We start from the raw sequence: 24,214 nt of genomic DNA on the forward strand, positions 1-24,214 counted from the left end.
CTGTAGAAAAATAATAATCCATCATTACATACCACAGTTTATTCAGCCCTTCCCTAATTGAGGGATATCTCTTTAGGTTCCATTTCTTTGTCACCACAAAAAAAAAAAAAAAAAAGCAAGTATCGATATTTTTGTATAGACTGGTTCTTTCCCTTTTTTTTTTTTTTTCATCTCTTTGGGATGCAGAACTAGTAGTGATATTGCTGGATGAAAAGGTATAAATTATTTTATAGCTCTTTGAACATAATAAGGATACCCCCCCTTAAGAGTTAATAATATTGAAGTTTTAAAAAAGAAAAAAATAGGGGGCAGCTGGGTAGCTCAGTGGAGTGAGAGTCAGAGCTAGAGACAGGAGGTCCTAGGTTCAAACCCTGCCTCAGCCACTTCCCAGCTGTGTGACCCTGGGCAGGTCACTTGACCCCCATTGTCCACCCTTACCACTCTTCCACCTATGAGACAATACACCGAAGTACAAGGGTTTAAAAAAAGAAAAGAAAAGGAAAAAATAACTGCTTTGCTCTTATATTATTTAAACATGTTAGAGACTGTTCAATCTGAGAAACTTGTTATGCATACGAATATGTCTCGGGGAGAGAATTACATCCTCTCCCTAGATTTTCAGTCCATTGAGAGATTTCATCTGATTTCTCTATTGAGCACTCTCATTTCTGGGCTCTTACCCTTAGAAAAGAGAGCCTATTGAGAGGGAACTTATTCCCATCTAGGTGAGAATAGGTCTAGACTGACCTAAACTTGGAGGTAACCTTGTATTTTAACTGCTGAATGCAGCAACATATGCTTTGTCAGCCTTTTGCTTTAGGAAAACAAGTGTCAGACTATTCCATTCACATTATGAAAGGAATAATTTAATGATAGCTGGCATTTATATAGCACTTAAGAATTTGCAACACTTTTCAATACCATTGCATTTTCACAAGAAGATCTATGTATTTGTTGATGAATGTCCAGCATTATAAAAGCATAGTTTAATTAAATAAAACAATGTCCGTCCCTTTTTGTGATGTTTATAGTTCTTTGTTCCATTTTGGAAACTTATATTGCCCAAATACCTATTGATAATTAAAATTAACCTCTTGAAGGTTTTTCACATTTTAGTGTTTATAAGGAATTTTTGTTTGGAAAACATTAATATACTTAATTAACTTAACAAGAGAGACATCATAGAATTTTGTTTTACTGGCAAAGTGAATTACTAGACTTAAGAGTTAAGCTATCTGGCTCTTCATTAAACTAGTTCTGTAAAACAAACCACTTGACTTTTCCTGCATCTTATTTTTCTTAGTCTCTGACATTATAGGATTGGACTAGGTGTACCTACGTCCTCCTTTAGTTCTAAACTTCCAAGATTTCATAAAAGTACTCTCTTGAGTAGTTGATTTGCAAAATTAATGCCTAAAATATGAAAATAAATTACTTCTTTAGTGTGTGTGACTCTAAGAAAAATGAAATCAACTTTTGGGACTTAAAAGATTTGTATTAAGATTATATTAAACCATAGAATGGACTTCTTTGCAAAATAAGATTAAATTGTTCTGCTGAGAAGTGATTTAAGTCTCATCCATTGTATATAGCTTCATTCCTTTGTTCTTTGTAACTCTTTGGCAGTGACTTCAGTTGGCAGTAGCTTTTCTTTCAAAAATATGGGAATAATAGTCAATCAAATGTTTTAAAATAACATTTCTGTGACCTAATTTGGAATATCTAAAATGACTTAGGATTTCCTGATTTTGAATATTTCCCCCAACAAAGGGCCTACCTTGATATTAGACCAAATTTAATAATACAGAATTGAAAAAGAGCTAGGAATTTTTGTGGATACCAAGTTTAAATTGAGTCAATAGAAGAGTGAGATAGAAATTAAGAAGGGGATAGTGGCCAGGACTAAGAAAGTGATAAGCCCTTCTGTACTCTGATCTGGTCAGACCACATCTTGAGTACAATATGCAATTCTCAACATCAAATTTTACTAATGATGTTTATAAGTAAGAGAGCATAGGAAGGAGGGTAACTAGAACTACTTTGTATCTTTATAAGACTGATTGGTGGAAGAGGGAATAAAAGACAATGAGAGGTTAGGGAAAATGATAAAAGGCTTCAAATATTTGAAGTGCTGTGCTGTGCAAGAGTAACGGCTATTCTTTTCATTCTTAGTTTCTGAGAGAGAATTAGGAGCAGCTGTCTCCAGGCAATAAATAGGTATATATTAAGTGCTCCTCCTGTTCCAGACATTGCACCCAATGCTGGGAGTATAATGACGAAAACAATCCCTGATCCCTGAAAAATTTTATTCCAATGGGGAAAACATCTAATACATATAAAGAATAAAAGTAAGGACGCTAAATACAAGATAGTCTGTGTCAGATTTAGCTAGCAATTGGGGAATCTGAAAACACTACCTTAGAGTGGGAGGTATAAGCATTTATATAGAGCCACCATGTGCTAAATACTTTTTACAAATACCATTTCGTATGTTTGCTGAATCCTTATAGGAGAGATTTGTTGAGGTTGAGGTGATAGGAGAATGTATTTCAGACTTGAAGTATAGCCACTACAAAGTCAGGAAAATGAGAGAATGCAGTGTTGTGTGGGAGTAATAGCCTTATGTTAGTGTCATGCATTTAGTAGACAATGTCGAAAATGGAATATCTTTCTGTATGTGGATGAGAACTGAGATTTGACAGCTTTTTGCTTAGGTTACAATAATAAAATTTCTCTTCTTTAATGCAATATGTATCTTTTTTTTTAAACCCTTACATTTTGTTAGAATTGATACTAAGTATCCATTCCAAAGCAAAAAATCAGTGAGAACGAAGCAATCCGGGTTAAGTGACTTGCCCACAGTCAGAGAAGGAGGACATATCTCAGGCCAGATTTGTTCCCTAGAACCTCCCATCTCTAGGTTTGGCTCTCTATCCATTCAGCCACCTAGCTGCCTCTAATGCAATATTTCTTCTGATTATCATCTCAAATATATGGTTTTATCATATTGTAGTTTACTAGTAAACTTGTTGCTCAAGATTAAGCTTTTAGTGATTTTACCTAACAGTAGTACGACTAGCTGAAATGTTAATTTTCAGGTTCCGTAGCATGATGGCTGAATCTTTATTCTTTTGATTGTCTTTATGAATAGTAGTTTATTTACTTCTGAAATTGTCTCTTTGGTATCTCCAAAGTCTTTATTAAAAATCTTTATTGAAGCTTAAAACTGCACAAAGACTTTTGGGACATGGTATGCTGTTGAATTTCATCAAAATTCATATTGAAGTTGATGAGACTTTGTTTTTGGCAACTAGCCTGAGATATAGGTTAAAGAGAAAATTTAAAAATAAGAGATCTGAGTGGAGAGAACACATACCGTGAAATCTCAATTACAAGATCTCCTGGAAATGAATGAACCTATTTTATATAACATCAATTATGATAATAAAATGAAAAAAAATACAAAATAACTTTGAAAGTCACAGGAAAGCAGAACTGTCTGCACTTGCAGCTGCATACCAAAAATATCTCCTTCTTTGCTTCTGTTTGCCCTTTCTCAGTTGAAGATACACAGGTTGACCCTCAGGCAACATTATGAAGTCTATGAAGCTTTTACCACCCAGCTTCTAGTCTCTAGCCCTTTTCTCCTAGGTGATAAATTTCTCTAGCTTCAAAATACATAATTTCAAGTTTTTTTTTCCATTACAAAGGATAGTGCAATATTAGGAAGTCATGGAAATCCCTGATACCTATTTGCCTCTACATAATGGAGATGTTATTCACCTCTTTAAGGAATCTATTTGCATGTCAGAATATATGATAAAATAATTTCAATGTGCTCCATTAATGGTGGGGAAGATGTTATTTTTGATAATACTAGTTAATAGGCACTAGTGATAGTCAAATGAGTTATGGGAATATTCAACACTCAATAACATTTTTGTGCTAAATTTCAAAAATATAGGAAAATGGTCATCCCTAAGGATGGGCATATGGTACATTTGAAAGTGAGGATTCAGGTTCAAATCCTGCCTCCAATGTTTACTAAAACCTGTTCGTCTGTAGCAAGTCATTGAGGTACTTTGATCTGTATTTGCTTCTCTCACTGAATCTCTGATCCTATTTTAAAAGTACTGTGTAAAAGAGAATCCCATTTGAGCTTACAACTGAGTATAAGTAAAAGCACTCAACAAGAATATTTATAAAATTATTCATTTTAACATAACTTTACATTTTGTCTTAGAGAACAAGACAAAACTGAAGGGTACTGTATTTACCCACTTCTGGGTATGGAAAAGAGAACAAGCACAAATCTTCACAGTGTGTTTTATTTTCTGTTTTCAAAATCTGTGAGATGTGTTTTACTACTGCAGAGATTTCATAGAGGGAGGGCTGCCTTCCTAGTTTTAATGTGCATTCTCAACAACCTGACTCACACATCATTTTTGCTGTCAGAGAGGTGGAACTGAAAAGAATTTATACATTAACACTTCATTTTGGAATGTTAACCAGATGATTTTCTTTTAAAGCACTAGGAAGAAGATATTTTACTGCCTTTGTATACCAATGTAAAGTAAGCTTGTGTTCTTTTTGGGCGAAGCTTTATTAGTACTTTTAAATTGAATGATTCTCCTTCCTTTCTTATTCTGTCATACAATAATGCCTCAACTCATATGCCAATTTAGTTTTGAAAGCAAATTTAAACAACAATGAATAACATTCCAACTAATTCTCCTTGTACTTTATCTTTTCATTTCTTTTTACTTGCTTTCTTTAAGGAACATTATTAAAAAACCAAAATCAAATAAAGCTTCTGCCCCAAGAACATTTTTGAATTAGTGTGCTCACATTTACATTTATATATTACAAGTTTATCTTCATACTTTGACATTTTAAAGTAAAAATTGAATCTTAAATATGTCTTATGGTGTTAGAGCCTTTGATTTGTAAGGAAAATGCAAAAAAAAATTTCTGATATAAACATACAATAAAAGTAATAAAATATACATTGATTAATATAGATTGAGTAAGTGGCTCTGGATACAACACTAATATAAAAAATTAGGAGTTACTTAAAACTTCATTTGTTTGAAATTCTCTATTTGCTAGACTTTAGCCTGACAAAGTGATTTTTGAACATGGAAATAGAAATGACAGTGTTCTGTTTTTGTCAATATAATGTTCCAAAGAATATAGTGGAAAGAGCCCTTTCAAAGGTGTCCTACCATATGGATTCTTATTCCTGATTGGCCATAATTTTTACATTGAACCTTCACCATGTTATTTTACCTTCTCACGTTTCAGTTTCAACATCTCTAAAATGGAGAGGATTAGACTAGATAATCTTTAAATTCCCTGCCATATGTGTCTAAGTCTCAAGTTCTCAACATACAGGCACTTATCTATGAAATTGATGCTCTTGACCTTTCATCAGCAGAGCTTGTGATTTGCATTATTTACTAGTTGTTGTTCAGATGAAGAGTCATATGTGATTGCAAACATGATCCTGTTACCTCATTTGAGTTTTCTTGACAAAGATATTACATTGGTTTGTTATTTCTTTCTCTTGCTCATTTTATAGATGAGAAAACTGAAGCAAATGGGGGGTAAGTGACTTGGCTAGGGTCATATAGCTAGTAAATGCTTCATGTCAGATTTGAACTGAGGAAGATTAGCCTTCCTGATGCCAGGTCTGACACTTTATCCACCACACCACTACCTTGTTTAGTATTAGCAAAGCATGTACACATTATGTACAATATCTTTAATATGGTTGACCAGGTTGGGACTGTATCTAGCAGTCCTGTACCAGAGATAAATCTGGGCTAGCCAAAAACATTCAATGAATTGAACTTTATTTAGTATATTGCTCTAGCTGAATGAAGTTACTAGCCATAAATTACTCAGAATGTCTATTGAAGTTAACCCTTAAAGAAAAACAAGTTGATTATATGGATCATAGAAATAGAAGTAGATTAAAAAATTAAGTCAATCTGCTGCCTTTAGAACTCATTGCATACTGCTCCCTTCTAATGACTGAAAACCTATTATACCATTAAGAACCATCTAAAGCAGAGTTACCAAGATTTATTAGATAGATTAAATGAGAGGAAGAAGGCATGATGGTCTACTAGAGAAGACAGGAAGTGTCAAGTTTACAAGATGAGAGGCTGACCTTGGCAAGGAGAAGACCCACTTCTACAGAGACAAGTGAATCAGGGAGCAAATGATGGTCCTGAAAGATGTGAAAGGTGAAGAAAGGAATAAGAGGGAGCTGAAGCTCAGGCAATTGACCTCTTTCTTGTGAATTTGAAGTAAAAGATGAAGTCTTTTGCTGAGAGAGTACTGAAAATAGTGTTGTCAAGAGACCTGAAGTTCTAGCAAGGTATGAAATATTCATTTTAAAATGTATGATAGAGAAATGGTTAGGGAGGATGTAGAAGGATTGCTTTGCTATACTGAAAACCCAGTTGAGATAAAAATTCTCAATGAAGATGTGTTAAAGGAGGACTGTGGTATTTGGAAGGAAAATACAAATTTAAGAACAGAAAAATTCAAATGGGGGAAATTAGGGTTCATCATACTCCTGTTGAAAGTACAAACATGAAAACCACTTGTTTTTAGAACTGAAAAGTTATTTGCTATTCTGTAGCTCTTTTTATTGTATAGCTCTGCTGGAGTATAATTATTTTGTCATTCTTCATCAGGTATTGGGGAAATTCAAGTTTTCTTTTATGTCACAAATAGGTAAAATGTTTGTCTAATGGATGAGTTATATAGTACTTAAATGTTTTTTAAACTTTATTTTTAATATCCCTCATACAAAATAAAATTAATGGAAATGTAAAATGTAAGTAGGAAAAATAGCATCAGAACAATTCAGAAATCAAACAATATTCATATTTTGATTTCTCTTCTAAGGAAATCTAAGTAAAGGTGAGGGAATCTACTGTGTTGCTGCCTAAGAAGCAGTATTAGTACACTTTAGGGAAAGCACTAGGACAGTGATGGGGAAACTCTTGAAGGCCAAGCGCCCAAACTGCACCCTCATGCTACATGTGAGCTACATGCAGCTTACCCGGCCTTACCTGAGACAGTGGAGGGAAGAACCACTCTTGTTGGGCTGCTGGGCAGAGGGGAGGGTAATGAGAGGTGCATGTGGAGAGAGAGAAGGGAGCAGCCCCCCCTGGCATGCATGCCATACATTTGCCGATATAGCACTAGGCTACAGTTTAAAATGTGCTAGATTTAGAATCAGAAAGACCTACATTCAAATCCTATTGCAGAAACTTACTACTGGTACACCTGGCTCTCACCTCAGAGAGTTATTAGGAAGATAAAATGTGATAATTAATTGGATTTCCCTTGAAAACATTAGGTACTATATATGTAGATTATTATTATAAGAGTAAGCTGCCATAAATCTTTAGTAATTTAAGAGAATATTCCTGGGCAATAACATTTCTCACAAAAACTCTAGTATCATAAAAATAGCAGTTGTCTGTGAAAAGGCAAATGCCATTGGTTGGATCTTTATTTTGTGTGACTATTCCAATATGTTGAACTTCTAAAATTATTGACATTTGATATAGAGTATAATCTAAGGATATAAGCAGCATAGCATTTTTCACAAATAAATTGGTCTACCCTTCTAATGGTCAGTTTGGATATAGGTTTCATTATGTTTGAAAAAGAAAGAGAGATAATGATTACTTTGCAATATATCTCGGTATAAGGAATTGAGAATTAGGTCCTCTAACTTAAATACTATGCAATATAGAATGATTGTGATATATGTCTGACTTGTCCAGTCTGTTATAATTATTAATTTTTAGCAGCTTAACTGAAGTTAGCTAAAGGAGTAAAAAGGAAGACCAGATTAGCTTAAAGGTAGTGTTCCCAGAAGCCTTAGTGTCATCAGGAACCCAACAGAATTTAAAAATAAAAAAGTGGAAAGAAGAGAGTAGTTTCAAAATATTGTTGTCAGGGGCATTTCTGCATGTTATTGGCTTTTCTGAATAGGTGGATATTGACGTATAGCTGGTACAAATTAATACTAAGTATTAAGATCTAGTAATTTAGCAGCAAAGGGGGAAAAGAGTGGCTCATTACTCTCTTGCTACTGTTCTACTCATTTGACCCTGTCTGCCTCGATTTCCACTTCTTTGAAAAGGGAAGAATTATAATAGCACCAACCTCCCAAAGTTGTTGTGAAGAACAAATGAAATATTTGTAAAACATAATATAAACCTGGAAGTATTACATAAATGACTGTTGTTATTATTATTTGTCACTAAGTTGAAAGGGACTAAAGACCTTCTAGTCCTACTCATACATAATCTAGAATTCCCTAAATAACATCTGTGATATATTGTTATCCAGCCTATACCTAAGAACCTACACTGAAAGGGAACCTACTGCCTTCTCATTTCATCTTTGGATCAAATGAGTTAACATATATGTTATAGATATTAAAAAGCACTTTGCAAACCTTAAAGTACTCTAAAAAGCTAGCTATGATAATCATCGTCATTATCATCATCCTTACTGAAGAGCTTTAATCATTAGAATGTTTTGCTTTCAATAAGCCCACACATCTCTTGATAAAGGCAGTGTTAAGAGGATGTCAAGGAGAATTAGATGGCAGAGACAAAAGAGAAACTTTCTAGTATTTGAACTGTACTCTTGGTATGAGTCTTGTTCCACAGAGGAGAAATCTAGAGCTCAAAGAAATTGTGTTATTTTATCCTCCCCAGAACATCTGGGAGTATTCCTAGACAAAAGCAGATGTAAGGAATCTTATTACTGACTCTGGGCTGAAAAAAAATTCATAGCAATGATTACTTAATGAGGGGTATGGAGGTTGCCAGATAAAGATGTGATTTCATGAATAAGGTCTTGCTGCATAAGGCTTCATTTTTATTCCTGAAATGTTATTCTTTTGAATTGAAGACAAAGAGCCTCAGAACCACATTTTCACATGATTACAATTAATTTTGTTTTAGACCATTTCCCCTTGGCTGAAACCTCTAGCAACTGTTCACAGATATTGCTATCTTGAGACAAGGTCAGACCATATTTCCCCTCTATTGAAGGGGATTAATTAAAGGGAAAACAATACATCCCTTTCTAGCCTCCTTTCTTGACTCTAAACTTTCTCTACCATACATTCCATAGAACTTTCTTCACCTTGAATGCTCACTCAACCCCTAGACATATCTCACATTGGAAGTTCCCTTTCCCTCTGTGACCACTCATTTGGATTGGCTGGTTCCTCCAGCACCTCCATGTTATGACATATACCTAGGTATCTTCATTGCTCTCCAGCCTATACTCTTGACTGCTCTGAATTTCTCTACCATACCAAAACCTTCATCTCTCCTCTCCTCCTCTCTCACTTTTCAACTTCCATTAATTTGTTATCTTTCCCCATTAGAATCCTTGAGGTGGGGTTTATCTTTCCTTTTTCCATGTGTTGGTATTTGCCAGCATGTAGAACAGTTCTAGGCATGAGGGTAGGCATTTAATAAATGCTCGTTTTGACTTGACATACAATAAATTAGGAGTGGAATCCTGGATAGCAAAAGTAGGGGATTCTATGGTTCCTGGTCCTGTGTTAGTATCCTAGCTACCCGTCATATAATTGTCATTTTTTAATATCATAGCTCAGATTATTTGATGCAAATCATTAGATCCTATTGCCAAACTAAAAGATATCCTATATGCTGATTTATATAAGCAAATGGCCTCCAGTGAAAAGTAGCTAGAGATGAGACCACAACTCAACTATGTTAACTTTTCTTTGACTCAATTAGTTGTATATTAAATGATTATAATTATATTGGCACTATATTTTGGACACTTATGAAGAAAGTATTTTGTAAACCTTAAAGTAAATCATAAAGTGACATACAAAATAATTATGATTAGCTAGGAAAGTAGTTTATGTTGAATTTGAATTCTTAAGTTTGTTTTAATTTTGTAGCAAAATATCTTTTCTACTTAAAAAATAACGACAGAATTTTTTTTTGGCTTTTAAAATCTGTCACAAACTAGTCTCTTTCTATCTTTCCATTCTTTTAATGCTTTAGTCCCTTAACATACTCAATAATTCAGTGATAATAACCTACATGCTGTTTTTCACACATGGCCCTCCCACCCCACTCCTTGACTTTTCACTGGCTGTCCCCTATACCAGGAGTACTTTCCTCTTTTACATCTGATTTCTGGCTTTCTCCACAATTCAGCTTAATTCCTTTCTTCAGCAAGAGGCCTTTTCTAGCTACCTTACTCATGGGCTCAAACTGTTGCCTGATTCTCTACCCCTACCATTATTAGTGCCTTTGCTTTTGCAGTAGACTTTCATTTATGCTGTATGTATTTTATGAGCATTTTTTTCAGGTTGTCTTAGTCATTAAAATACAAGTTCTGGGGCAGCTCAGCAGATGGAGTGTCAGGCCTGGAGATGGGAAGTTCTGCAGTTCAAATCTGGCCTTCATGCTTCCTAGCTGTGTGACCCTGGACAAATCACTTAATCCCCATTGCATAGCCTTTACTGCTCTTCTACCTTAGAATTTAGTATTGATTCTAATGTAGAAGATAAGAATAATAAAAAAAAAAAAGATAAGATTCTTAGGGCAGGGATTGGCCTTATTTGTATCCTCAGTGCTTAGTTCAGAGCCTAGTACATAATGTCATTAATTTTTATTATTGATAGGAAGACATCAAATTAGAGCAAAATTATATTTTTCATGATAAATCCCATTTTCCACAAAACATTTAGAAGTGGAACTATCAAAAGTAGTTGCCTCTGTGCACTTTTATCCAGAGAAACTTTACTTGTGTGAGATTGTGGAATATTGAGAGCTCTGGATTTGTAGTTAAGAACAAGGCTCAAATAGAGACTCTTCTATGTAGTAGCTTGTGACATTACATATAGGCCATTTGTGCTTTCTAGGCATTCACTACTTCATTGGTGAAATAAAGGAGTTGTAGATTCTAAGAGTCAATTCTCACTCTTAATAAAAGTATGAATTCTTGGGAATTTTAGATAGTAGGAGGTGGGTGGATCGGTTCAAGGAGGAATCTAGCTGACTTACTTGAAAGAATTAGTCTAATTCAGTAACGCCCATGTCATATTGTTTGTTTTTTATTTCTAACATTAAAACATTGGCATACTTTCCTGACATTTGGAGATATAGAGTATGAAAACTTTATTTTTTTTCATGTATAAACGACCACAGTTGATTGCTAAATATTTTGTTCTCTACTGGATTAATTTTTAAGCTTTTGCCCCAGTTGACTCTCTTAGGGTCAGATATCAGACATCTGGGTTCCAACTAGTAATTTTAGCTCCAGTTTCTTTTATTCAGGCATAGTTTGCAGCTATAGATATGGTGGTGATTACTACAAACTTATTACCCATAACATTGCAAGCTGAATATGCAACCTTGCATTCACATTTATTGCTTCTGATTCTCTAGGAGATAATCCCTATCACTTTATTGGTATCACTTTGTCACTTTCTTATTTTTATTTTCACTGAGGCTATATCAATACTCATAGTTTGCAGTTTGAGACCTTAGTCAGATAAAAGGTTTTGTAGTATATTTCCATGAAGCTATCTTGAGTACCTTTGCAGAAGGTTTTTTCATCTAGATAGGGAATTATTTTTTTTCCTCCTTCATCTTCTAATATTTAAACAAATTATCCCTTTTAGAGAAAGTTTTAATTAAAAGCCTTCTGTGAAGTCTCAATATTTCTGAGAAGTGACCCTAGGTTTTTAGAGTCTCTGCTTATCATCTAGTTGGTCCTATAAAGCCTGTACAGTTCACCTCAAGATATATTTATAAAGTTCTCTTTGCTTATAGAGTACTTTACTAAGTTTTGAGTAAGACATAAAGTTTAGAGAATTTACAACCTAGAAGGGGTTAATACAATCATAGATAACTAACATACACTTATACAAACTAAGTACATTAGAGTATATAAAAGCAAAAAGTTATAAATTCTGAAAAGGGTGTTCTTCTTAGGGAAATAAAAAAATCACTTTCTTGAGGATCTGGAATTTGAGGTGATTGTGTAGATCAGGGGTCGGCAACGTATGGCTCTTTCTGCAGGAGCCAAAAAGTCCATTTTTTTTCAGGCGCTGTTACAGGAGTGCACACTGTGAGCACTGTACAGCTCTCATGAAATTACATTTTAAAAAATGTGGCATTTATGGCTCTCACGGTCAAAAAGGTTGCCAACCTCTGGTGTAGATCATCAACAAATGAAAAAAGGGAAGGAGTGCCTTATGTACATATGGCATCCAGAGTCATAAAAGAGAGAAAATACAGGGACATATAAGGGGATGAAAGAGGTTTTTCCTATCTGACCATAGTGCATACAGAGAGTTGGAGGGAAAAGGAATTAGAGGCTAGAAGATGATTGTTCATCATGGATCCTTGATTTAGTATACGTTTATTATAGATACAAATTATAATACATACAAATGGCCTCTATAATTTTACACTTGAGAATGGTCTTTTTTGGTTAAAGATAGGGTAGATATAGAATCATTGAATCTTGGAGGTTGAAAGAAATTCAGAAATCCTGCCTTTCTACAACATCAATTTGCAGCCTATTGTTTCTAGGAGAACAAGTTTAATTCCTCCCATGTGACTTTACCTCTTGGCATCCATTTCTTAATGTATAAAATGGTAATAATGCCTGTGTACTGAATTAAGTAACTAGACTATACCAGGATGGTAATGGGATGTTAGTAGGTAAAAGAATGATTGTTTAGGACCAGTGTCAGAAGATACACAGGGTTTGAGAAGGCCAGCAGGATAAAGCTGACAGGATACAAATGCAGTCCAAGCAGGGGTTTATTTAAGGTAAGGGAAGGTAGAGAAGGAAATTAGGATATTATCTACAGTTTATAACTAACCCTCCCAACAATCTAGTTCTTCCCTTCAGTGAAATGTTAACTGCACTGTCGTTTACCTCTCTACCTGAAGTCCCAGTCCCTACAATACATATAATCCACTACCCAAATCCCCACTTAGATGATGATAGAGGTGATAAGGTTGGAAGTTAAGCAGGAACAGGGATCAGGGAAAGGTTCTCACTGACAGATGCCTTGGATGCTTGGATGTCTCAAGCAGCTCTGTTGATATATCTCTTAGCCAGTAGAAACAGGATAAACACAGGAACAGGTTGTTGATAAGATGGATCAAAAGGAAAGCCACAGGAGAGAGAATAGTCAGCTTACCAGGTCTACCCTAGGAGACTAGACAAAATTCAAACTCCAACTAAACGGTCTGTTAGAAGACAGTCCTGTCTTTCTCAGAATTCCAGAACTTTTCTTCTTCTGTCTTTTCAGCAGCTCCTGCTCATATGTTCTTTTCCTTATAATACCCACCTTGTATGAGGATTCATGGAATCTATGATTATAAAATACCATTGGTTTATTCCTTAGATTACCTTTTTAATGTTCTATCAATAACTTTATTAATTTTTTGGCTGAAATTATTGTTCATGCTTTTTAGCATCATATGTGATAATAACAATGTTGAAGTTTGATAAAATAATACTATATTTCTTTTTGCATTATTGTAACACTGAGTATAGCACAAAGAAAATGAGACATGGACCAGCAGGAGACCTGAATTCTAGTGTGGCTCTTCCCATTAGCTACTGTTTGGAGGAGAAAGCATTGGATTTGAATTAAAAACAACAACAACAACTTTTGGGCTTGAATCCCAACTGAGGGTCTCATTTCCTGTGTGAAGTTGGTTAAGTAATTTAAAGTCCCTAGAACCGAGATTTCCTGTCTTTAAAATGAGGTTGAGAATGAAAGTATAGGTTACTTATGAGGCTCCTTTTAGCTTTAAATATAAAATTCTTTGGGTCCTAGGTTACTTATTTGTAAAACAAGAACAATTGGACTAAAACTCTAAAGTTCCTTCCAACTCTGAATTTGAGTTTTTTGTATATTCCTGATAATTTTGCTACTCGAATCTACTTTTTCTGAATTGAAGATTAAAGTCTTGTAACAAACCTTAATTTCTAATTTTCCTTTTTTTAAGAACCAGTCATTAAAATGTCAGCCTTTGGACACTTTATCTCCAATGTTAAATTCAGGACTTTGATATGTGATAAAATTTAAGAGACCTAGCAATATTCCAGAAATGGACATTCTAAGGCACTGGTGTTTTTAAAGTTTATTATTTTGAGGATTTTAAATAGTATAAATTATAATTTTAAATGTCATTACCTATAATTTTGTTGCTGAAATAGTTGACATGAATTATCCCTAAATAGACCATTAAGCTACAAAGGTTATTTGAAAGGATTTTCTGTATATTTGCACAGGGTTTAGGATTTTGCCTTTATCTTAACTGTTGAAAGGGAATGAGCTCTGAAGAAATGGAACATTTGAAGGATAAACCCATAATAGTAGCATCAAATAATCTGTTCATTATTGTTGATACAGTGTTCTTATACTTTATCTTTGTTTTTTTTTTTATTAGTTTCATTATTTTTCATCATGTGTCATGGCAAAAAAGAAAAAGAAAAAATTCCTTTTCTTGGACCCTGAAGGAAATTTACATCACTTTAAACCTGGAGATTCTCTACCAAAATTTCAGAATGAAACAGCAAATGGCTTCTTCTTGTGGCAATCAATTTTGGTTCTTTATAGTTATGGCAGTATAAGCTCTGACTGGCAGGTACTACCTGATTGTAAATGCTTTCACTATTGGCCTTTATGTTAGAGGTCTAAGGATTAGTCCACCTAAATTGAGATACTATCATCACCCATTTGGCCTCATGGTAATAAACTTTTATCTTAATGAATTGAAGAGGCTATTTACTAAAGTCTTGGATGGACCATGGTTTAGCCCTGGTAAGGGGTCACCAATGAAGTCATATAACTTTAGTACATATATCTAGAGTTGGGGAAAAACAGGAATTCATATATCTAGAGCTAGAAAGAAATTTAGAAATCATTTAGTCTAGATCTTGCAATCCCCTCATTTTTTAGATGTGAGAACTGAGGACCTTAGAAATAGAAAAAAAGGGGGCAGCTGGGTAACTCAGTGGATTGAGAGCCAGGCCTAGAGACAGGAGGTCCTAGGTTCAAATCCGGCCTCAGACACTTCCCAGCTGTGTGACCCTGGGCAAGTCACTTGACCCCCATTGCCTACCCTTACCAATCTTCCACCTATAAGTCAATATACAGAAGTTAAGGGTTTAAAATTAAAAATATATATATAAAAAAGAAATAGAAAAAAAGGCTGTGTTGTATGAATTAAAGGTGATAAAACAATTTGTCCAAGGTCATATTGCTTGTAAGTGGAAAAGCTGGAAATTGAGCCCCGATCACCACTCTTTCCAAAGAACCATGCTTGGCTTTGAGTGTTGAAGTTTGCATTGTATTGTCTGTTGCATTAACATTTCTCTTAATGAACAGATTTTTTGATTGTTTGAGTTTGCCAGAGCTAAGGTCCATTTATATCATTTTCCTGCTGTATTTTAAAGCTTTATAAACTCTCTGGTTAAATTGGCACCTGGTGCCAGATGTGCTCACTTTAACTGTTGTTACTGATGCTTATTCCATTTAAACTTGTAAAACAAACAACTGTCAAATTCAGTTTTACTGGAGATGGAACACTTGAGTGGGGAGTTGTTTATGGGAAAATCCACTCTTTAAGTCTTCTTCTCAAATGAAAAAAATCCTTTATTTCAAATTCATGGAAACTAAAGATAACAATACCTCATGGGGTTTTGAGATTTACATAAGGGAATATATGTGCTATATGACTTTCAATAAGCAGATGACTAATTTTGTGACATTTAAATATTTTTATTTTTTAAAATGTTTTCTTTTATACCTTTTGCTTTTAAATCTATTGTCTCCTTCAACCTCTACTATATTCTGTCTCATAATAAAGAGAAACAGTTAAGCAAAATCAATCAACAGTGACCACATTATACATTTGACAACCATTGGCAACCCCCTCCAGTTTTCTACAGAAATGAAGGATACATGCTTCTTTTTTTTTTTCCTGGAACCACAATGCATCATTATAGTTATTCTGTGACAGTCTGTCAACAAACATTTGGTTAAGTTCCTACTAGGTGACAATTTTTTCTGTGTTCTTTTTGTTTCCATTATTGTAAACATTGTGTGTGTATTGATCTTTTGGGTCTGCTTACTTTGTCATGTTTTTTATATCTTAAGTCAACTTTGTCAACTTACATTGTCATGTTTTCTATATCTTCCTCAAATTATAACCTCTAATTTAAGAAACAAGTAGGCCCATAGACATATAAAGTACAAGTATAATAAGAATAGCTTTATAATAAGAAAATATTTAGATTTTGGGCCAAAATGAATTACTTTCAGCTTCTACTAGCTCTATATAGAGAGGTAGACAAATGACCCTTATTCCCTGACAGCATTTGGACTCTGTAGAGATGGACCTTGTGTATGTGCCCATATGAAAATCGTTGAAAGCTGAGGGCACAGCAAGTGCCAAGGGAAAGAGGCAGAAATACAGAGACAGAAAGAGAATGTTCTTACATGCAAGCAATCACGAAGAATACAAATACTAAATTTTTGTTCTTTTTCCCCTATTAATCTTTGGAAACTTCTGTTTATAGATTCAGCTATTCAGGGTACCTTTATTAATTAGTTAGAGATATAACTATCTGTGTGATTCAGAGACCAGGTAATTAGAGGAGATAGATAGTATGGCACTCCATCTGTATCACTAAAATGATGAGAAACTGATAATTGCCATCAATCTTCTACTTCTGCAGTGTTTTTGTAACACTTAGCTTGAGAATTTAAAATTTTTTAAATGATTCATATTTGAAAATGTGGCATATCATAATAGTTTCTCAATATTCTGCAGTTTTGAAATAAAATCACTTCTACCCCTTCCTTTTAAATCTTTAAAATTAGAAATTCATAAAATATGAATTTTACATTTACATTTTTAGTTTTAAAAATATCACCACCTCTTCGTCTCTTTCCTTTTTCCCCCATACTATGCAAACAAGTAAAATAATGATTTCAATAATCAGACAATGTGAAGTTAGGGCATAGTTTCTTCCTCTTTGGTTCATGTTCAGTACTTCTCCTGACTATTCTAAAGTATTTGAGCTAGTCTTCTGTTGGAATAAGTAAAATAAAAAATTTAGAGAACTGTATTTTTGTCTAAATATACTATAGGTCCATGTTGCCAAACCTATGGAAGATATGCCAGAGGGAACTGCTCCTCTTCCTGTCTCCACTCATGCCTAAGGACATTTCTCTCATCACCCACCCCTTTGCCCTGCAGCTCAATGGGAATGCTTCCCCTCTCCCCTGTCTGGGGTAAGGGGACAGCACACATGCAGTATGAGGGTAGCAGTTTGGGTACTTAGTCTCTAAAAGGTTTGCCATCACTGTCATAGGTGAAAGTTCAGCAATGAACTCCTTTTTCCATATCTCTTTGTAATATAAGACTGACCTCATTTTTTTGAGTAGGTTTATGCCAGCAGAACTCAAGTTCTACCTAGTCCTACCTACCTGGAAAAGTTTTGAGTAGGATCTTAGGGTGGAGTTCATGTCTTTTGAAAACCAGCTTACTACTTACATTTGGAGAGATTCATCACCAGAGGTTTATAAAGAAGTTATAGTCTTCACTAGACTTCGTATGACTTTGCCTAACTAGAATCTAATTCACTTATACCCTGTGATATCATTGGTCATCTTCAAAAATGAAGGATGAACACCAAGAAGACAATAGAAGGTAGAAAGAGCACCTAAAGAATGGAAATAAGAAAAATTTTATGTATTGACTGTAACTTAGTGTAGGCAAATTATAGTGTATTTACAAATGGTTACACTTTCAAATTATGGTATAATTTGTTTGATGCTCGGGGGAAACTTAAGAATTCTTTTTTTTTTTTCTCCATCAAAATTTTAAAGGTTTTCTCATTTGCCAATTTATAAAAATATTCTGGGAAATTGTATGGATTTATTTGTTAGAACAGTGGCACTTCAAAATTAAATCTTTATCTTTGCTTTCAATAGTGCAAAAATAGTGTTTCTCTTTACACAGATTTTTCTCATTTCTGTTGGTCATATCTTTTCCTTCATTTACATGCTCTTTAATGAAAATCAATTTTAACAACTTAGGTTTTTCTCATTAAATTTTCTGTCTCAACTAATGCCTCCACTTCTCCCAATGTTCCAGTGCTTCTATCAGCTTAAACTTAAAACTATGAGCTTAAACTTCTATCAAATTAAACTTAAGTATTTCATGTGTGCAAAGTACTATTCCAGCTATGGAAAATACAGATAATATATAAAATATAGACAAGGTCCAGTTTTGTCCCAATGGCACTTTACAATCTAGGAAGGGGTAAGATGTAAACAAAATAGTTACAATTTGGAATATTGAATGCATTAGGTGGTTGTGAAATTAAATTTAACAGATATTTTTTTAAAAAGTTCCTGTTATTTTCAAAGATCCGGGGAGTCAAGTATTTTTAAATATTATATTTCCTGCCCTTTAGTTTGCATCCCATTGAGATGTGAGTGAGACTGGGTACTAATGTGGCATGATACTTCAAGATCTTGGATGTTAGAAAAAAAGAGGACTGATGAGCTTTAAAATTCTGAAGAGAAAGAGGAAACTTTTACAGCTAGGAGAAGAAATAAAGTAGCATTAAGTAAGCATTCAGGCATGTTTTTTCCCCATTGACCATTTTTAATCCTAAAATATCAACTTTTGTCAGAGATTGGTTTTACTCATTATTTTGATTTCTATAGATAAATTATATTGATTCAAACTCCCTCTGCTAGTACATAGTGAAGCCAATCCATGTCTTTTTTTAAATTGACATAATTATTTAAATAAGGGCAGCTAGATAGCACCACGGATATAATGATGGACCTACAGTCACAAAGACCTGAATTCAAATTTGACTTCAGATACTTTCTAGGGGTATGATCCTGGACAAGTCACTTTACCTGTTGGCCTCTGTTTCCTCATCTGAAAAATGAGCAGGAAGAGGAAATGGCAAACTACTCTAATATCTCTGCCAAGAAACTCCCAAATTGGGTCACAAAGAGTTGGACATGACTGAACAACAACACAATTCTTTATCTAAATCCCCAATATAATGGTCTCTCTTTAATCCTTATACTATGTTGTGGTCACCAATACAAAATAATTTCTTTCCAGTTTTTTCTTGTTCTGGAAGTGCACACCCATATTTTATTTTATTTCATTGTCTATTTTATTTTATTCTTATTTTCAGTTCCAAATTCTCTCCTTCCTTCTACCCTTCTGCTATTCATTGAGAAGGCAAGAAATATAATACTCATATATATGAAGTCATGTAAAACATATTTCTGCAGTAACTATGTTCAAAGTGGGGAGGATGGTAAAGAAAAAGAAAACAAAATGCTTCAATCTGTGCTCTTGTATCCATCATTTCTCTATCTAGAGGTAGATAGCATCATTAGACTTCTGAAATTGTGATAAATCTTCATATTGATCAGTTACTAAGTCTTTCACAGTTGATCATTATTATAGTGCTACTGTGTATATTGTTCTTGTTCTACAGTTTTCATTTTGCATCTTTAAAAAGCAAAGAGCTGAGACCCAGAGAGGTAGAAAAGCTTCTCCATTCCTTAGTACAACTAATTAAGAGTCTGATAAAAGATCACAAAAGTAAATAATTTGTGTGATGTAACATTTGTGTCAGACTTGCCTTCCAGTGTTAAAAGTCTAAGGACCCTTTGAAGACTTCTCACTACTTTGACTCACTGACCTTACCCAAGAAATTGGAAGAACTTGAGTGTATTCAGTAACAATGTAACAATCAGATTATTTTAAAGATTTAATAGGTTTATAAAGTTTCAAAATATAGAACATTTATTTGCACTGAGCCTGTAGAATCAAGAGCTAATATTGACTCCACCAACTCATTATCTTCTCAGGCTCCCAGTTTCTAGAACATGTGTCTGTAACTTGAATGAACAAATGAATGAATGAAAATGAATTTATTAAGTGCTTATTATTTACCAGTCACTATGCTAAATGCTATATGGACAAATGCAAATAAATAATATAATACCTGCTTTCAAGGAGCTTACATTCTAAAAGGAGGACATGTTCTATATTGGTTTATTTGTAAATGTGTTCTCCTTGAGACCAGAGACTGTTTTTTTTTTTTTTCTGTCAGTGTTTAGCTCCAAGCATAGCACATAGTAGGTGCTTAATAGATGATAGTTGACTAAAATGGTTTATTCATCTGCTTCTAGCCATCATTAGTTGCAGTCTGAGCTATCAAAGCTCCATATCCCAGGGTCAGAATCTGAATTCTATTTGGAGAAGTAGAAGACCTACAATAGTTAGATAACGGATAAGTTTTGGACCTGTGCTCAGAATTAGCCAAATGATCTAGGGCTGTTTCTTCTTGTTCTCCAAAATATAGACGGAGGAGAAGGAGAGTCTGTGACAGTTGCTTTGCTTTAATATTTCACCTCTTTTCACTTCCTTGGAACTAATTGACTTAGCTTTGATAATACTAAGGTACATGAAAGTTTAGTCTATGTTCTTTAAACTCCTATATTTAACTTGGTCAGGTATATGTAGGTAGTTCCATTTCTATACCATATTAGCTATCTTAATCTTGATATGTAGAAGACAAAAATTTTCCTGTACTTTCTTATAGCTGTGGAGACAAATACTAGACAAATACTAATGTTACTTTTCTTCATCATGATTGAACAGTAATTCTTTTTATTTAAAATTACTATAGTACTTGGTTAAGAGTTTGGCCTTTTGTTGTTGTTGCCCAAAATATGTTTGTGAAAATATTCAATCAGTCAATCAAAAAACATTTATTAAGCATCTATTTATGTGAGACACTAGCTAAGCTCCTTGAGGGCAGGGAATATCTTTTGCCTCCCTCCGCCACCCCTGCTTTTTAGTATATTAATCAATGTTTATTGACAATCAAATCTCAATTTTTGATGATTCTAGTTAAGGAAAAAAACCATGAATCAAAAAGGTCTGTTAATTCTACTTCACATGTGTAATTGATGGCATTAATGCTAATTGGGTTTCATTTACAAAGAGTTCATTGTTCACTCAAACTGACTCCATTCCAAGGAAACAAACTTTATAAGAGAATATAGTAATAGAGTAGCTAGTATAGTAAGTAATTAATTAAGTTAAGGTAAGTAGGTATGGTAAGTAAAGGTGAGAGAGAATAAAAGTAAGAGGGACTGTGTATAGGGGTTGTCAGGAATGCATTTTATCTAGATTAGTTACTAAGAAAGGGAGCATTTGTTTGGGCAGTTATCTTGGGTCTCCAGGAAAGGGATATCATTTTATCCATGATTCACTCTGTTTGCCCACTGCAGGGAGCAAACTGTAGTGTAAATGGATGCTAATGATATGTTAAATGCCCTGGGGTGGGGGCAGCTGGGTGGCTCAGTGAATTGAGAGCCAGGCCCAGAGATGGGAGGTCCTGGGTTTAAATGTGGCCTCAGACACTTCCCAGCTCTGTGACCCTGGGCAAGCCACTTAATTCCATTGCCTAGCCAATTGGTTCTAACATGGAAGGCAAAGGCTCTAAATAAATAAAAAAATGAATGAATGAATGAATGAATGAATGAATGAATGAATGAACAGACAAATAAATAAATGAATAAGCAACTAAATAAATAATTGAATGAATAAATGAATAAACAAGTAAATAAATAAACAAATAAATAAGTAAATGGATTAATGAACAAACGCCCTAGGGCAATTTTAGGTCACTTTTGCCTTATTCTGCACAGACTCCAAGAAAGGCACAGAGTATGGAATTGAGCATTTTTTGAACCTAGTCTTGTGTGACTTAGAAACTGAATCACCTGTACTTGCTGGCCAGAGACCCTAAACAAGGACTTAGATTATGTCTAAAGATTGATGTGAGGAATTTTCTCATAATTTTGATCTAAGCAACTCATGTGTCTTATTTGAAAGTAGTCCTATTCTAATCAACTACTTATTATTTCTAAGTTCTTTTGGTTGTGCACAGCTACTTAGCAGGGTTTGTGGGACTTATCAACCCACATCATAATCAATATTATATTGCTTGCCTTGTCAAGAGGTGGGAGAGAATTGAGGAGGGAGAGAATTTGTATTTCAAAAAATTTTTAAATGAATTAAATTTTTTCCCCTCTACTTGGGAAATATATGAAATAAATAAGAAATTTAAAAGATCCATTAATTCTACATATAATATTTTTCACAGTATTCAATCGATGAAAATATAAATTTTCTACATTACTCCATGCATCCTACCCCTCTCCCTAAATATAGAAAGAAAGACAAATGCTACAAATATGTATGATCAAACGAAACAAATTCCTACATTGGCCATATCCTATCCTTGCCACATAAAATAAGTATCTCAATCTGTTTTTTTTTAGTACATCAACATCTCTATTAGGATTTGGGTAACGTGTTTCATCATGAGTTCAGAATCATAGTGGTTGTTCATTGTGTTGATCAGAATCCCAAAGATTTTTAAAGTTGACCAATATAAATTTTTAACCAGCAGTTTCTTCCTCACTTCTCACTAAATTTCTTTTAGGAGATAATAAAACATACTGACAAAATGGAATTTTTAGCATTTTAAAAGTTGATCTTTTCAAGTCCTACCAGGGAAACTGTCAAATGACCAAAAAGCTAAGAATAAGGTCCTTAAGAGTCTGCCTTATATGGAATTAATCAAGAGTAAAGTATGTAAATAGAGGATGCCATCATCCAAAACAGTTCAAATTTCAAGAAGAATTCTGTAGATTCTCAATTGCTATGTAAAGAATCTGAAATGTCTTTCAGAAATAAAAATAGTTTCCCCCCAAATTCATTCCTTGTTATTGTTATGAAGAAAGACACTACAGCAAAGTTTTTTTTTTAAAAAGGGAGATAAAACCTTAAAATGATCTATTAAAATCTTTTGCAAACTATTTTACTCCAGAAAGAACTCTTCTGAATTACTAGAAGTGCATGAGATTTTAAGAGGATAGCAAAACATTAAAAGTAATTTTCATTTAGTTGATGAAAACGTTTTTATTCAGATCTTTTGCTATGGTTATTTAATGATTTTAGAGCTTTAAAAATTCCTTGCAGACAAATGTGGGCTCAGTAAAGTAGCTAGCATGGCCTGTGGTCCTTTAGTGTCTTAATCACTATCCATTTTTATAGGTGCAGGGGTTAAAGTTTAACTCTACTTGAAAGAACAAAAGTGTTAAAGACCAACTGTGCTGAGAATCATAAATTTGCATTGAAAAAGCCTGGCAAGGGAAAAATTGCATTTGCCTCAGTGTGAGTTAGAACATATTTTAAGATAATTGGAGACTGTGTTTTTTAATGTATTCTCTTTAGTTTAGTTTAAATTTTGTGTAGTTTAATTTGTTTCTACCTCTTAATTTTTTTCTTTTACTTAATGTATTCTAAAGGATGTAAAATGCTTCTGGAGATCTCATTACCACTTGTGAAATTGCCTTCTTCTATTCCATTGGATGTAATTTTTTTGTCATTCTGTATAACCAAAAAAAAGTATGCTAAAATAGGCTATTATATTTTTTGCAATCTCACAGTTAGAAATGAAGACTGTAAAAGTGCATTTTATATAAATTTCAGTACAGTACAATAATATCTGTTAGGTGAATATCTTAAACACATCATCATTTTTCTTATGTTTTGACATTTACATCCTATAGGAGTCATTTTTTTAGCCCAAGTTCTTTTTTTTCTCATTTCTCTGATTTGTAAAATTTACATTTTCACTTGTAAACTGAATTAAATTCTGGCTATTAGTCACTCCCGGCAGGTATGGGCATAGGTGGTAAAAATGAAGAGGATGCTCCATTTTCTTCTGTACACAACATTAAGTTCTAACAAGATTCTTGTTTTATTTTGCAAAGGCACTGAGACGTGAATTGAAAGAAAAAGAACATTCTATATTGAATGCTGTAGACCAAGCTCGAGTCTTTCTTGCTGACCAGCCAATTGAGGCTCCTGATGAACCAAGACGTAACCTGCAGTCTAAAATAGGTGAGTTTGGCTTTTTAAAAAGTGATTTTTATCAAAGAGCTGTTGGAAATTAATAAAATTAGTATAATTAATTGAAGGAATAAAATCTAATAATAGAGTTCCTAAAACAT

The 24,214-nt window shown here is 33.9% G+C and overlaps 1 protein-coding gene across 1 annotated transcript in view; it reads left to right on the top strand.

Moving 5' to 3' along the window:
* UTRN (utrophin) overlaps nt 1-24,214 on the top strand; it is a 674,836-nt gene that overhangs the window by 500,442 nt on the left and 150,180 nt on the right. The window contains exon 54 of the mRNA XM_044675452.1: nt 23,975-24,104. Coding sequence (XP_044531387.1) covers nt 23,975-24,104 — 130 coding nt within the window. The remainder of the gene's footprint in view (nt 1-23,974; nt 24,105-24,214) is intronic.

Source organism: Gracilinanus agilis, chromosome 4, assembly GCF_016433145.1.
Source record: "Gracilinanus agilis isolate LMUSP501 chromosome 4, AgileGrace, whole genome shotgun sequence".
NCBI classification, from domain to species: Eukaryota; Metazoa; Chordata; class Mammalia; order Didelphimorphia; family Didelphidae; genus Gracilinanus; species Gracilinanus agilis.